Source organism: Podarcis bocagei (assembly GCF_964188305.1).
Source record: "Podarcis bocagei genome assembly, chromosome: 11".
In the NCBI taxonomy this organism is placed as follows: Eukaryota; Metazoa; Chordata; class Lepidosauria; order Squamata; family Lacertidae; genus Podarcis; species Podarcis bocagei.
In genome coordinates this window covers 30,194,501-30,210,964 of record NC_138136.1, presented here as the reverse complement: position 1 = coordinate 30,210,964, position 16,464 = coordinate 30,194,501, and the positions used below count along the sequence as shown (strand labels likewise).

The 16,464-nt window shown below is 42.3% G+C and overlaps 1 protein-coding gene and 1 long non-coding RNA gene across 5 annotated transcripts in view; one reads left to right on the top strand and one right to left on the bottom strand.

The window, feature by feature from the left end:
- The window catches only part of ADGRV1 (adhesion G protein-coupled receptor V1), a 246,448-nt gene that overhangs the window by 90,169 nt on the left and 139,815 nt on the right, over window positions 1-16,464 (top strand). For all 4 annotated transcript variants that reach the window (XM_081212310.1, XM_081212311.1, XM_081212312.1 and 1 more), the window contains 11 exons: window positions 3,584-3,786; window positions 5,056-5,232; window positions 5,979-6,161; window positions 6,704-6,883; window positions 9,186-9,350; window positions 9,898-10,015; window positions 11,447-11,570; window positions 13,417-13,555; window positions 14,841-15,026; window positions 15,438-15,670; window positions 16,142-16,290. In XM_081212310.1, coding sequence (XP_081068436.1) covers window positions 3,584-3,786; window positions 5,056-5,232; window positions 5,979-6,161; window positions 6,704-6,883; window positions 9,186-9,350; window positions 9,898-10,015; window positions 11,447-11,570; window positions 13,417-13,555; window positions 14,841-15,026; window positions 15,438-15,670; window positions 16,142-16,290 — 1,857 coding nt within the window. The remainder of the gene's footprint in view (window positions 1-3,583; window positions 3,787-5,055; window positions 5,233-5,978; window positions 6,162-6,703; window positions 6,884-9,185; window positions 9,351-9,897; window positions 10,016-11,446; window positions 11,571-13,416; window positions 13,556-14,840; window positions 15,027-15,437; window positions 15,671-16,141; window positions 16,291-16,464) is intronic.
- Window positions 1-16,464, bottom strand: part of LOC308597000 — a 272,467-nt gene that overhangs the window by 131,799 nt on the left and 124,204 nt on the right. The window lies entirely within an intron of this gene.

The following is a 16,464-nucleotide window of genomic DNA, read 5'->3' as shown; positions in this document are numbered from 1 at the left end:
AGGCTGCTTGGACAAGTGAAACCGACCACCTGTCTCCTTGATCCTTGCCCGTCCTGGCTGATAAAAGCAAGCCGGGAAGGGCTGGGCGATGGGCTCTGTGGGGTGGTGAATGCTTCCCTCTGTGAGGGAGCCTTCCCAGACCCACTGAAAGAGGCGGCCATTAAACCGCTTCTTAAAAAAACATCTTTAGACCCAGCCAATTTGGCCAACTATCGCCCAGTCTCAAATTTACCATTCTTGGGCAAGGTGATTGAGCGGGTGGTTGCCAGACAACTCCAAGCACGCCTGGAGGATGCGGACCATTTGGATCCCTTCCAATCGGGATTCAGGCCTCACCATGGGACTGAAACTGCCTTGGTCGCACTGGTTGATGATCTCCAGCGGGCTAGGGACAAAGGTGAGAGCTGTTTCCTAGTTCTGCTGGATCTCTCAGCAGCCTTTGACACCATCGACCATAACATCCTTCTGGAGCGTCTAGAGGGGCTGGGAGCTGGGGGCACTGTTATACGGTGGTTCCGCTCCTTTCTCCTGGGCCGTGTCCAGAAAGTGGTGGTGGGGGATGAGTGTTCAGACCCCTGGGCTCTCACTTGTGGGGTGCCTCAGGGTTCTGTCCTCTCCCCCATGCTTTTTAATATCTATATGAAGCCGCTGGGAGAGATCATCAGGGGGTTTGGGCTGGGTGTTCATCAGTATGCAGATGACACCCAGCTCTACCTCTCCTTTAAATCAGAACCAGTGAAGGCGGTGAAGGTCCTGTGTGAGTGCCTGGAGGCTGTTGGAGGATGGATGGCGGCTAACAGATTGAGGTTGAATCCTGACAAGACAGAAGTACTGTTTTGGGGGGACAGGGGGTGGGCGGGTGTGGGGGATTCCCTGGTCCTGAATGGGGTAACTGTGCCCCTGAAGGACCAGATGCGCAGCCTGGGAGTCATTTTGGACTCACAGCTGTCCATGGAGGCACAGATTAATTCTGTGTCCAGGGCAGCTGTCTACCAGCTCCACCTGGTACGCAGGCTAAGACCCTACCTGCCCGCGGACTGTCTTGCCAGAGTGGTGCATGCTCTAGTTATCTCCCGCTTGGACTACTGCAACACGCTCTACGTGGGGCTACCTTTGAAGGTGACCCGGAAACTGCAATTAATCCAGAATGCGGCAGCTAGACTGGTGACTGGGAGTGGCCGCCGGGACCACATAACACCAGTTCTGAGAGATCTGCATTGGCTCCCAGTACGTTTCTGAGCACAATTCAAAGTGTTGGTGCTGACCTTTAAAGCCCTAAATGGCCTTGGTCCAGTATACCTGAAGGAGTGTCTCCACCCCCATGTTCAGCCCGGACACTGAGATCCAGCGCCGAGGGCCTTCTGGCGGTTCCCTCATTGCGAGAAGTAAGGTTACAGGGAACCAGGCAGAGGGCCTTCTCGGTAGTGGCGCCTGACCTGTGGAACGCCCTCCCAGCAGATGTCAAAGCAATAAACAACTATTTTACTTTTAAAAGTCATCTGAAGGCAGCCCTCTTTAGGGAAGTTTTTAATGTTTGATGCTGTACTGTTTTTAATATTCAGTTGGAAGCCGCCCAGAGTGGCTGGGGAAACCCAGCCAGATGGGCGGGGTATAAATAATAAATTATTATTATTATTATTATTATTATTATTATTATTATTATTATTATCATCATCATCATCATCATCATCATCATCATCATCATCTACTGGTGCTCCTGTTCACTGGAGCTAAGATAGTCCTCTTAGTATTTTTTTTCTGCCTAATGAGTTAAAAAAAACACACCTTTGAGATGCAGTGATATAGCAGTGAGATCCATATATTTTAACAAGAGAATGTACAGTATTATCTCTGCATCCTCCATGCATGCATTTTGTACTTCTGCCCGAGTACAAAACACCTTATGAGGCTTGCTTCGCAAAATAATTCCACCCTCTGCTGTAGCACAGGGCTTGGACTCGCATGTTTTAGCCATCTAAATTTCTTTCAGTCATGTCCAGATTGGGCAAATTTTCTCGGCCCTGTTGATGCAATTTTTAAAATGTAATTTATTGAATGAGTCGTTGCTGTTCAGTTAGCCCTGCTGGATGCTTTTCAAGTTCTGATATAATGAAAGGGAGCAAAGCAAGGCAGATCCCAACATTTGTTGCTGATTCATTGCATCACAGTGTGTTCTGCTATTTCAACTGCTGTTTTATTTTAAGTAAATATATTGTTTTATTTATTTTAATGCCACTCTTCAGCTGAAGAAAACTCCAGAACAGCCTGGGAGTCCCTGGCAGTCCCTGTTTTAGGCTTACAATCTGAAGCATATGACACAAACAGAAAAGGGGCTGGAGCATGCTGGAATCAAACTCTGGCACCACTTCTTAGTTACTTGGTTCTTGTAAGGACCAACCAGAATAAAACTAAGTTGAATCAAATGTACCAATAAAAAGGTAAAGGTAAAGGTAAAGGACCCCTGACAGTTAAGTCCAGTCACAAACAACTCTGGGGTTGCGGCACTCATCTCGCTTTACTGGCCAAGGGAGCTGATGTTTTTCCGCAGACAGTTTTTCTGGGTCATATGGCCAGCATGACTAAGCTGCTCTGGCAAAACCAGAGCAGCACACGGAAATGCCGTTTACCTTCCCGCCAAAACAGTACCTATTTATCTACTTGCACTTTGACGTGCTTTCGAACTGCTAGGTTGGCAGGAGCTGGGACAGAGCAACAGGAGCTAACCCCGCCACTGGGATTCGAACCGCCAACCTTCCGATCAGCAAGCCCAACAGGCTCAGTGGTTTAGACCACAGTGCCACCTGCATCCCTTCAATGATAGGACATGGCAAAGACATGAAGATTAATGAAAAAGTGCAAACAAGTAAAAGCAAAAAAATGTCTCCCCTGTCTTTGCTTAAAATTATGGAGCACATACTCTTGTACTATGCCAGGGGTGGCCAACTCCCAAGAGACTGCGATCTCGTTAAAGACTGGCAGCGTCAGGTCAGAGTTGTTGAGCTTTTCTTAGGAAGGAGAAAGGCCCATTTTTGGGGGAGCAGGGCAAAATGTTGAGCTTCTTTGGGGGGAGCCAGTGATCTACCACAGATGTTCAGTGATTTACCGGTAGATCACGATCCACCTGGTGGATGTGCCTGTGCTAAATAATTTCCTACCTCTCTTTGAAATCTTCAGGGGCCAATATAGCTTTGAAGTATTGTAAAGTGCTACTAGCCCCAGATTTTGATCATTTGCCCCCACCTCCAAGAAATGCTTCCACTGCAGCTATAACTCACTGAACTAGAAGAAAATAAATCTATTCTGTTTCAGAAATTATATCAAAGACGTGTTGGATAAGAGATCCAATGTGGAGTAATGGTTAGAGTGCTGGAATAGGACTTGGGGGACCAGGGTTTTAATCACCACACTGTCATGAAGCCCACTGAGTGAATTTGGGCCAGCTAATGTCTCTCATCATAACCTACTTCACAGGTGTGTTGTGTGTATGCCGCCTTTAGCTCTTTGGAGAAAGGGTGGAATATAAATGTAACAATAAATAAATATTTTAAAACTTTATTACAAGTTTTTTCTCCAATCTTTTCAGAGAAACCCACCATTGTTACTTTACATGTTCTTAGAGAACAAGGATTTGCTGGTGATATCAGTGTGCAGTTGATCCCCCAGCCCATTATTTCACTCCCGCTTGTCAATCAAGCAATTGAAAATGAGGATTATAGGTTGGAAAACAAGACCATTATTATGCCAGCGAACATGACAATGGCTTCAGTAAATGTAGTCATTTTGCCAGTGAGTATTTTAATGTATCTTTTTTCTTCACTCATGCAGCTCTCCATGGTTGATGTGACTAAGCAGCCAAACTCTACCCAAATTCCTAGGCCTAGTAAATGACAGTTCTGATGACTGGCAAAAGATGCAGCATGCCAGATCATCTAGCAAATAGGCAAATTCACTTCTGCTGCTTGTTACTCCACAGCTGCTGCCTCTGTGCTCTGTTGATCTACTTTGTTTGTACATGAAACACATGTGATAAGGGTGTGGGAGGATGCATTGTGATGCATGAGGCCATGATGGGAAACAAAGTTCACAATCAGTGCCCTACAGATTGCATCTAAGCAAGTTCTGCTCAGAGCAGGCCCACTGAAATTAATGGAACACAATTAGCCATATCCTTAATTTTATGACCAATATGGGATACAATCCCATGAACTCAAGATGCACTTTGATAACACACATGTGCTAAAATTCAGCCAGGTTTACAAAGCTCAGAATAGAAGAAAATGTTTATTCTAATTTATTTGACTGGACTCCTAAACCAGCTGCCCAATTCTTGTTTACAGTTGGGTCAGTGCACCCATTACTGTTTGGAGTCCTAATCTGTGTAAACACCATATATTTAAAGCACATGACTTCCCTCAGAGAATCCTGGGAATTATAGCTCTTTGAGGGGTAAACTGTGGTTCCCAGGATTCTTTGGGAGAATTAATGTGCTTTGAATGTAAGGTCTGAAACTGCTGAGATTTTCAGGCTACAGTGATTACTCAGAAATAGTTTCTGCTCTGTTTTATAGCGCTTGCTCCCATGCATAGGATTACCGCCTTGGTGTCTGCTCACTGAGACTGGACTGAGGTGATGTATGAACTAGGCCAGTGGTTCTGAACTGGTGGTCTGTGGACCCGAGCGAGTTCACATAACCCACTCAGGGGGTCTGTGGCACCATTCACAACAAAAACTACCACAGAGATATCAAAATTGTCAAAAGTAAGGGGTCCATGGCTTGGCTTTTGAAAAACAGGGGGTCCGCAGTACTTAGCTAATTGGGAACCACTGAACTTGGCCTAGAATCAAGTACTATGGCCAAAATGCTAGCTCTATATAAGTGTGATGGGGCCTTTATATTTTTGCGAGGGCAATTTACATATACAATTATAAGATGCAATTTCAGTGCAATATTTTCATAGGCAAAAGAATGGGGGGAGAGTGTGTCCATTTTGCTATAGCTCCAGTATTTGAGAGATTCACATTCCACCTTTCCATTTGTCATTTCCACCCCGACAGGATAACATTCCAGAATTACAGGAGATATTTGTAATCAATATTAGCAGGGTACAGTTGCTGGACTCATCCCTTACTGGCGGAGGGCCAAGTGTGAAAAGACTTGGGTTAGAAATAGCTGAGATAACAATTGAAGAGAATGATGATCCTAGAGGAATATTTTATTTCAGTGCTGCCAAGGTGAGAACGAACTGAAAAATGTCAATGCCCCCATACTGTCATTATTCTTGGTCTCAGTAATCTGAAACTGACTTTGTTTTTAGATGGTTGGGCTGATTGGGGCATTTTATATCTGAGCTTAAGAAACTGAGATACCACACTGGCATCCCCAGGGCAAGTGATGTCCCACAGATGTTTCTTTCATCATCCCTGTTCATTGGTCATGTTGTCTGGGGCTGATGGGAGCTGGAGTCCAACATCTGGAGGTCACCACATTGGTCACCCTTGCACTAGCCTTTCAACCACACATGCGACTCTTTGTTCTACCGTTTGCCCAAGTCATGAGTACATTTGCGTCTGTGTACATGAGTCTGTGTCCCCAAATAGCTGAGCTGTGCGTTCATACAATAATTCACATGCAACATTCAGCAAATGTATAGTCTGCACCTATGCACTCAGCAGTTGACATGTAAAAATCAACAAGTGTATGCTTTTTCACACAAACGCTTGTACATGTGCAGAGACAGCTTGTACAGTGTAACATGGGAGCAGGCCTACAATTAAACAAGAAAGTCTATAAATAACCATTGTTTCCTGTTTCATCTGAACCAGGAAAGCTATGGCTGCTAGGCTTGGAACATGCCAGATTTTAAAACCAACTGCAAACCATGGTTTGATATCCTGGCTTTTCTATGTCAGAAATGCAATCATTATAGTGCTCTGAATAACTGTCCCAAGCTGAATTTAAAATACTGCTTTCTTTCCAGGATATGAGTGGAATGGTAGCTGGCTTTGAGGTTCCTCCACCAGATAATGTTCTGAAGCTACCAGTTGCTCGAGGGGCAGGAAAATTTGGATCAGTAAATCTGTTTTGGGAAGCCACACCTGCCACTGCTAGCCTGGAAGACTTCACGCCGTCATCCGGGAACCTAACATTTGCTGATGGAGAAGTATGGAGTATGCTGATGCAAAAATTCACAACATTTTAGATCATCTTGTACTCCTTAGTTTCTATGTTTTCATGACTATGTTCTTCACATGATGAATGCAGTTAATCATGTGACAGTCCCATCACATGCCCATCACGTTTCCTCTCTTTAAAAAACAAAACAGAACACAGGCACAGTGTCATCCTTCACATATTCACAGCTTTTCATTCTTCATGTGCAATTTGTATGGAAGATTTGAAAGGGATTTGAAAGGCCCTCTGCATAATTCCCTATGTCTCTGGCTAGCAAGGTAAAAATGTACCCCAAAAGCAAACACAGTTTTATACAGGTTTCAAAGGTCAGCACAGAATGTTTAATCTTCCTTTAGGATTTTTTAAAGCACCTGGTACATACACTTGTTGGTTTCAACAAGGACTGTACACTCTCTGTGTTTGGATTTATGGCAGGGTGCCATTCACTGATTGTATTGTCTAAGTTGCAGCATGCTCATCATATAATGATATATGTCACTTATTTCATAGAGTTTTGTTTTGTTTTTCCAGGTGACAGGAGTGATAGAGATCACCATCATAGATGATGACCTTGTTGAATTTTTAGAGATGTTCACTGTCACTTTAGTCAGAGTGACAGGTGGTGCCCGATTAGGGGAGGATGTGCAAGTGACTGTCACTATTCCACCAAATGACTCTCCTGTTGGCGTATTTGGGTTTGAAGAAAAGCATGTAAGTGGTACAATTGGGAATGTTTGTGTGGTGCTGGTTGTGTAGCTATTGAATTACCAATTACTTAAAAATGTCAGGGAAATATTGAATGAAGCACCCATCCAAATAAAACTACTTACATTTTATAAAACTTTTATAATGCATACATATTATAAGCGCTGTTGTTGTATAACAAAACCAAAATGTAAAGCTGTGAATCTTGAAATGGCAGCTAATTCACCACAAGAAAGCATGTGGCTGAGAAAGGGAAGAGCTGCTTCTTTTGCATGTTTTTCAAGTAAACTGGAAGTTGTTCAGTCAGTCAACACAGTATATCAGCTGTGGGGCTGCCTCCATTCCTTGTCTCCATATCTCATGAGCCCAGAGGCAATATAGCCTTCCTTTATTCTTTAATCATTTCAAAATTATTCTTTCCATAATTCTACAGTGGTGCCCCGCAAGACGAATGCCTCGCAAGACGAAAAACTCGCTCGACGAAAGGGTTTTCTGTTTTTGCGTTGCTTCGCTAGACGAATTTCCCTATGGGCTTGCTTCGCAAGACGAAAACGTCTTGCGCTTTTTTTTTAAGCCGCTTGAAGAGGCGCAGTTGCGATGGACCGTGCTTTGCAAAACGAAAAACATCGCAAGACGAAAAGACTCGCGGAACGAATTCTTTTCGTCTTGAGAGGCACCACTGTATTAGGAATATTTCTTTAGGAACTACAAACCTACCTCTGGGTCTGAGAGCAAAATTAGCTGCTACAGAAACCATGGCAGCCTGTGGCTGAGTTTTTCCTCCACCACAATTTAGTACAGCTTGTCTCATGCCCCGGTTTCATGTCATCATGCTGTGTGACTCCCTTGCCCCTGCAAATGATGAAGAAAAGGCTTGGGGAGACACAAAGTTTGATCATGTCATGACACAAAGTAAATTGCAGTACATATTGTTAGAGGAGGACATCATTTCTTAGGTCCTAACTTTTCACTGATAATGAGCTGGTTTGCACAACACGGCAAAACACGCTGTGGCTTACTGAAGACCATGCAAATGTGTTGGCTTGGTGGGGCAAGATGCTCACAGCTGCTTTGCTCCTCTCTGGTTCTTTTACTGCTGTATCACACGGAGCTAATCAAAGGTTTGGCTTTGTGCGTCATGGTTAAGCTCTCTCCACACTAACCATGAAGGAGTTAGCTCACCATTGTGCAACAGTAGAAAAACGGGGGAGGAGCAAAATGGCTGCAAACTCCTGTCTGGGAGCCTGCATATTCACACAGTCTCCTTAAACCATAATTTGGCTTACTGTGTTGCATGAATCAGTGGCTACTTTAGACCAAAGGTGATGGAAAGTGTCATGAGCAAACTTGCCAGGTTTATATTTTGGGCATTTAAACTGGTTTCATTTTTCACAGGCAAACTCTGCACATAAGAAAAAGTAGCAAAATTGCTTGCATATGGTATGGTATTTTTTAAAAAATGGATTTTTCTCTGTAAATTGAATTTCAAAATTGCTTCTTTGATTTCCATGTATTCCAGTGTTCCAACACAGAGCCTCATTAATCTTTGGTTTGCTTCCTTACCTAGATAGCTTTATTGTTAGAGATGCACATAGTAGCCAGGTTCAGTACCAGAGAAAGGATGTTATTTGTAAGCTGGTTTTCAAGATAGGCATGTTTCAGATCACCCTCAAGCCTGTGGTTGCTAGGAGACTCTTGCACAGGAAGGACACTAGGTTATGTCCATATGACACTGTAAGTGGTACATACTGAGCAGGTTTATAATTAAATGTAATAAACAAATTCATTTGTTTCACAAATGTCATCACTGTTTCAGATGTCGAAAGGAGAAAACTGAACATTTCCCACAAAGTTTGTAACGTTTCTGTTGATGGGTTTTGCTGAATGATTGTTCTGTTGAATCAAATACAAGTATTTTGTATGTATCCCACCCACGTGAAAAAAATAAATAAAAGAAGTAGGAAGTATGAGTCACGAATCAGAATGTTGAGTGTAGAGAGCAAATAAATGTTTTAGTTTCAACCTAGAGAGGCTGGTATGAGCACAGAAGTTGGCTGCTGCTTCTATACAGTTCCTTCCTGGCACTGGATCTGTGCATCTGACACTGGGTTCTGTATTGGGGATTCCAGTACTGGATCAGGTACTCCATGTGTGGTACTTTAAGGATGTTAGTGCTGTCTTTCTTTGGACACCAGGTACTTGGTGTGTGTTTTGTGTGTGTGACGTCCACTTATTTTCCCACATTAGCATCCATATGTGCAAAGTGTGACATATCTGGTCTAACCTTTTCTTGCCTTTGTTGTTTTAGATAACCGTAAAGGAGCCCCAGTCAATTGATGATCCTGCCGCAAATGTGTTTCTTACTGTAAGTCGGAGTGAAGGAGGCAAGGGGGAAGTTCGGCTCATTTGGATACTAGAGGAGGCAGCTAAGTATGATCTCACTCCTCTCAATGGGACTCTTCTCTTTGCTGAGGTAAACCTACTGTTTTCTTCCATTTCCCTTTTTTCTTTGATGCTTGTGTATCCTTCTACCAGTCTATCTGAGGGTCATGGAACTGAAGAAAACAATCTTCTATATGAGGTCCTGAACATGCCTAAATACCCCTGAATACCATCAGCCGTACTTATAGAGACAAATTGTTGTGTTGTTTGGCCCCAATGTGGTGCACTATTTGCACAGTTAACTTGACTCAGAAAGTAAGCAGGAAGATTTATTCAAGATCACCTGTGGTGAGATTGGTCTGGCTTTTACTGCTGCTAGAGAAGGGGTGACAACTTCTCTTCCAGATGAGTCATTGCCACATTTTTTCTGAGGAGTCCATTTTCTACATTTGTAATTAGACACCTTCTGCTTCACCAAAGAGCCACCTGAGAGGCTAAATCTGTCTTGACAGAATGTTGTTGTTGTTTAATTAATTAGATATGGTAAATTTTGCTTAGAACTGAAGGTACATTCTCTTCTGTTCATATACTAAATGACAGCTGTAAGTTGAACTATTGTCTGCTCCATTCTTATACAGATGGAATCCCAAAAAACCATAGTTTTGCAAGCAATTCAAGATGGTCTGTTGGAAGGTGATGAAAGTTACACAATTCAACTGGTCTCTACTGATGGCACAGAGATCTCACCAATAAATGGTAAACATTAGGGGGGAAAGCCATTTCCACTGAATGTCCAAAGACGATAAGTGCTTGAATTACAGGGAGGCCATGGGGGTCCAGCTGGCCTGCTTTCATGACTTTCCCCTTACCTGCTGTTTGTAAAAGGTTACAGAGTGGCATAATTTGGGTAAATTTGGGTAGAATTAAGGAGTGGATTTGATTAGGTGGCTCTCCGCTCCCAACATTAAGATAAAAGTCTTTTACTGACCAAGTAAATCAATGTTTGTGAGGCCATTAAAAACATGTGTTTTGGTCAAGCTGTGTTTTGAACTTGAAACTCAAAAATGTTGTCCTGAACATTCACGTTAGCTGTTATTCTGATACCTGAGTTCTCATGCGATAAATTGTGTTGTGTTTTAACATACTTCGTCCCTCCTGAAATTAAGAGGGGAAGGCTGTGGCTCACTGGTAGAACATCTGCTTTGCATGCAGAAGGTCCCAGGCTGAAAGCCTGACATCTCCAGGTGGGGCTGAGAGAGACCCCAATCCATAGCTGTCAACTTTTCCCTTTTTTAAAGGGACATTCCCTTATTCTGAACAGGATTCCTCGCAAGAAAAGGGAAAAGTTGACAGATATACCCCAATCTAAAAGCCTAGAAAGTTGTTGCTAGTCATTGTAGACAATACAGAACTAGATGGACCAATGATATGTCTCAGTATAAGGCGACTTTCTCTACTCCTATGAAAATAAGGTTTAATTCGAACTGGTATTCAGAGTAGAAATGTAAAACTGCGTTCTGAACACCTGCAATAAATTTCCTTCTGACCTCTCAGCATTCAGTGGAGTTCTTGCCTTGCAAACAAACTTATTAACTGCTGAGCAATAAAGCTCTTGTTTGTCTCAGCAAATAAATTAAACTGAAAAATAAACTAATGGTACTTTATAGAACAAGTGGTGATAACAAGGATTGTCTTACAATTTAATTGCAGAGCCTAACGCTAGTGTATCGCAGTGGCAAATTTACATTCCTCCCCCCCCCCCAAAAAAAGTTTGACCTTGGCAATAGTGAGAACTAAATGAAAACTCAGCTGTGGGTTCTGTTCAGCAAAGTCACTCAGCTGACCAAAGGCCTCTGTCAGTGGAACTGAGAGGATAGCTATTTTTTGTTACTTCCCTTCTTTCATGCAGCCCCCTAAGCCACCCTAATTCTGCTGCAGAAGGTACCTAAAATCTCTGCAGTTTCCCCCCCCCATGGCATGGTGTGTGTGGCTTCCCTCCCTTTCCTACAGACAGAACAAAACTGCCATTGGATACAACCTAGTGTCATGAGCGCCCTGCGAAAAATGTGTCTCTTTTGTATGTGTAAGCCCCTCTGGTTTTCATCCAAAGAGAAAACAGAGTAAAGATTAATCAGTTATGTCAGTGATTTTTGTTTTTTAATTAGGAAACTTTTTTTGTATTCACAGGTGTGGCAACCATCACTGTACTGGGAGACCTGGGAGCTTCTGGGATTGTTGGGATAGCTTCATCATCCACCCATATCCTGATTGGAGAGCCCATAGGAAAGTACAATGGGACAGCTTTTATTGGGTAGGTACATCTCTGAGATCTCTACATTCATTGTAAAACACTGTTGTAATCTATAAATTTGTGTCAACGTGGATTTGCCAAGAAGTAGATCCCACTGCTGTATATATGGAGCTTTCTTTTCTTTTAGGTTTTAAATTTTTGATGAGCAGAATTTTAACAGGACAAAACAGTTAATCTCCTCATTTCACATACCAAACAAGGGGAGCCAAAAATAAAACAAAAAAACCCCAAAAAACTTTAATCTGTCAGTATAACCTATCCAAAAGTATCAAAATTCAAGTCTAAAACATTTTGCACACTGCTAGTAGATGTCTTTGTATCCCCTGTTTGGTTGCATAAACAATAAAACAGGGCCAATCTGCCACAAAATAACGTTTACATTTTATTCCTTAGCTAGATGCAGATTATTTGTTAATTTTTCCAACATATCAACTTGCCAAACTGTCTTATGCCAATTAGCTAATGTGTCACCCTTTAGGTCCTTCCAGTGTTGAGCAACAAGAAGAATGAGAAACTTTATAGCAATTTGCAGCTTTATGGGGTTTTTTAATGCCCTAACCTTGTCAAAATGTCACAACCCTGTCCTCTCATTTGTAGAAATCTCAAGTAATTCTAGTAGTTTCCATTCACATCATTGGATGACAGGATCTATGGCTCGCAAACTTAGGACACGCACACACAATTATATCCAAATCCAAATAAAAAATTTGATTACTTTATGGAATATATTTCCAAAAAGAGCTAAACTATTTGCAGTGTCTGTCATACAGTTTGCATCCCTGTTCCCATACCACAAACCTGAACTGCCGTGTGCCCCCTCCCTAGGCAAGTACAGTGGATGCTCAGGTTGCGAACTTGATCTGTGTGGGATGCACATTCGCAACCCACAGCGTTTGCAACAACCAAAACCCGAAAGTAACCCGTTCCAGTACTTCTGGGTTTTGGCGGTCTGTAACCCGAAAAAACGCAACCTGAAGCATCTGTAACCCGAGGTATGACTGTATTTGTTAAAGAAAAATGAACTATGTGAAGGTAAACTATGTAATAAATGCACATTTACTTTGGCCCTGAGATTCCCACCATCTGGTGAAAGCGTTAATTAATTTTAATTAACTATGGGAGGAGTCATCACTTATGCTTTCAATTAGACTGGGAAATCTCAGAGTTCTTCCCAGTGCTTCTCTAGTTATAATGTTTTGGTGGGTGACCAGCATGCCGGGATGCCAAGCACACACCACACACGAGATGTCAAGTGTTCTGATCCCTTTCCAGAGTGCTGCTAGACCAAACCCACTACTTATCTCAACATGCGAGGAGTAACAGTTTTGACTGCCACCACTTCCACAGCCTAGCTACAAAAGCTTATGATAACAGGTGCTTCTTATCTGAGGCACCCTTTCTTTGCTTACAGTTTTGTGCTTATAATTGTTAGAGAAGCTGGCGTCCAGAAGCACTCTCAGAATACTCAGGAGTTCACATTCCATGCAGCTGCAGGTCAGATTTTGATACGCCATGCCACATTATGAATAAATGTTAAGACTGAAGCAAAGTACCTATATATATTGTAAACCTCCCTGTGATCGTAAGATGAAGGGTGGTATAGAAATTAAATAAACAATAAACAACAATATATTTTGTGACAATTCACATGAGTTCAGAGATCCAAGAAATGGCTGTTTCAGTACACAGTTTCCCCATTTAAAAAACCCCAATAATTTGCTGCAGCTTTATTTGAAGACAGGGGAAAGATCTGTTTAGGATTGACTGCAGTGTTTGTAATTGAAGGGAGAGCCAAAACCATGAAATCAAACTTGAAACCTGACCATGCTCCTGTTATTGCCTGCAGCCTAGTACGTGGGCCAGGGATTTTTGGAGAGGTCACCGTCTCCTGGAATATAACACCACCTGATCAGAAGAAATTTGCTGAGGTATCAGGAATGTTGACCATGAAAGACAGGCAGTCTGCTGCCATCGTACTGATACAGGTATGAACTACATATTTTTTTCCCTCCCAGCTGAGCAATCCTATACTCTCATTATATGGAATGGGAGGGGGAAATATGCTGCTGCTATGCAAGGGTAATGCCCTCTGTGTCCTCTATAGACTATGCCAAAGAAGGAAGGGGAAAACACGACACAATGACAAATCTCCAAATGGCACAAAAAAGCAGTTATGACTGCATCAGTCATGTAAACCTCCAGTGTCCACAAGCAGGAACTGTGCCAATGATGTCCACATGGCACTTGCAACCACAGAAGGAACTAATGAACTATGACAATTGGGAAAAGACCCTAAAACTCTTGCCTGCATCACAGCACACATAGTGACCCCATAGTGCTCCTTCACCCCATGAGTTCCAGTGCCACAGACAGCAGTAACCCCACTATTGGGAGTTCCTGGTTTGAATCCCTTTGTGCTGCTCACAGGTGCAACTTTGGATCACAACATGCACAGGGGACTAACAACAATGACACCCACAACAACAAAAAATGTACCTATTGGGACTCTAGGAAGAGAAGTGACAGCAATGTGCTCAAGTCCTAACTTGTGCTGCTTTGTGCAAAGTGCTCACTTTTTACGCAGTGCTCTTCTCCACAGTTCCTCTCAATAGAGTTTGCCCTTCTGAGCTCTAAGTAGGCAAGACTAGAGGCCAGAGAAGGATAGCTCCATACTGTGTGCCCTGTCATCTAGGTTATGGTATTAATTTGTGGGGGTTTTATACTGTAGGGGGGGAAACTGTGATTGGGTGCTGACTTGCATCATATACTATACTATTCCAGTGTGTGTATGATGGTGTTGGGTTTTTTGCAGGCAGATATTATCTTAGAGTTATTTCTCCCCTCATCAAATCCAATGGGATGAAATTCCTTTAGTCAGGTCTGTGTGACTGGTCTGCAGGAGTATAGGATACAGCACAAGTGGGATGTTCCTCTGTGCTTCCCCAGTTCCACTCACAACTCCAACCCATTTTAACTATTCTGCAGGTGCCTCTTTGGCACTGTGGCTGCACTGGCAGGCTCTTCTATCAGTGTATTCCAGATGTTGTTCCAGCATAGCTACCTTGACAGTGGCCTATCTGATGTTGTGCCACTGTCACAAGGCTTCTGCCGTATTTGATAGTCCCTTCACTCGTATACATCGAGTATGGGCTTGTGACCGCAGTGTTCCATGTTGGTTAGATTTTGCATCTTGGTTCACATGTAAATGGGCTTTCCATCAAGGTGAACATTGCAAAATTCTTCCTGGTTTGTCTGCTTGCATTTCTTTAGGCTCTAGATGACGATGTTCCGGAGGAAAAACATCACTATCAGTTTCATCTAAGTGGTATCAGTGATGGAGGAATCATAAATGAGTCTGCCAGCACAGCAAACATCACCATGGCTGCTAGTGACTTCCCCTATGGGAAGTTTACATTCTCCCAGGAACTGCTGCAGACGTCTGAAGAAGAAAAATGGGCAAGTGGGGAGTTCACTTATTGTATTTATTTATTTAACAAAACTTATATACCACTTGGTTTGTAACATAACCTCTAAGCAGCTTGTAAGAAGTAGTAAAATTATGAAAACAGTTGAAAACAAAAATAAAAATATTTTAGAAACAGTTAACATCAGCAAAAAACTAAAGCAAGATTCAAGCATGTCTGGGTAAGCTTGCTTAAACAAAAATGTTTTAAGCACAACGCAGAGTACTAACCACTATACGATTATGGTCATAGTGTGCCTCTACCCTAAAATAATGGTTTCTTACAAGTGTGTAATGAGTATTGTGCGGCACCTGCAACAGTTATAACATGCAGCTGTAATCAACGTTACAATGCAACATGATGTAGTGTCATTGGAGCCTTAAGGAATGTTTGTCCTCAACAGGCTAATATCACAGTTGTCCGTTCACATGGATATTACGGGCAAATTCGCCTCTGGTATCAGGCGATGAATGGAACTGCAGTTGAAGGCATGGATTTTACTCTCATGTTCAGAGAGGTTACTTTTGAACCTAAGGAGACTATGAAAACTATTTATGCAGAAATCCATGATGATGACCTCCCTGAAGGTCCTGAGGAGTTTTCAATAGAAATGACAAAAGTTGAACTACTGGGAAGGTAAAAATAAATTGCATTGCATGGGAGAAGATTAACCATGGCGACAGAATTTGCTATATGTGGTACATATATATATATAACAAATTTAGTAACCCTGGATATCTTACTTGATGTTATGTTTTGGATTCAACTGCAGATTGCAAGATAGAGATTAATGACTGGGCGTTGTTGTTGTTGTTGTTGTTGTTGTTGTTGTTCTTCTTCTTCTTCTTCTTCTTCTTCTTCTTCTTCTTCTTCTTCTTCTTCTTCTTCCACTACTACTACTACTACTACTACAATTTGCAGTTGCCCAACCAATCTGTATTGCAAACCAGAACCAAATCCAGGCTCATTCTCTTGGTATGAAACTATGGTTAGCAGTGCAGCTATGTCTGAACTAAACCAGTTTGCTGCAGGACAAAAACTGGGACACCCAGGAATCTGAGCTGATTGCCTAATTTCTTTATATTTCCCTTCACATACTTCTGCAAGTGGATTTGATTTTACGATGAAAGAAAATGGACTGCAAGTTGACCAACCCCCTGAGATAGGAAATGCCTCAGTAATAAAAATCATTATATCGAAAAGTGACAATGCAGAGGGCATAATTGAATTTGATCCACTCTATACAAGTCTGCAAGGTAGGTTAAGGATATAGCATCATAATGCATTTTAAAGAGCAAGTGAATGACTTTATCGTTGTTAAGCCTATGAGCTTGGTGTGGAAATAGATGGTTGAGCACTCTTGCTGGACCTTTGAAGGTCTTTTCAGAATCCCATACACATGATATGCATGTCAGGGAGAAGTAGAATAT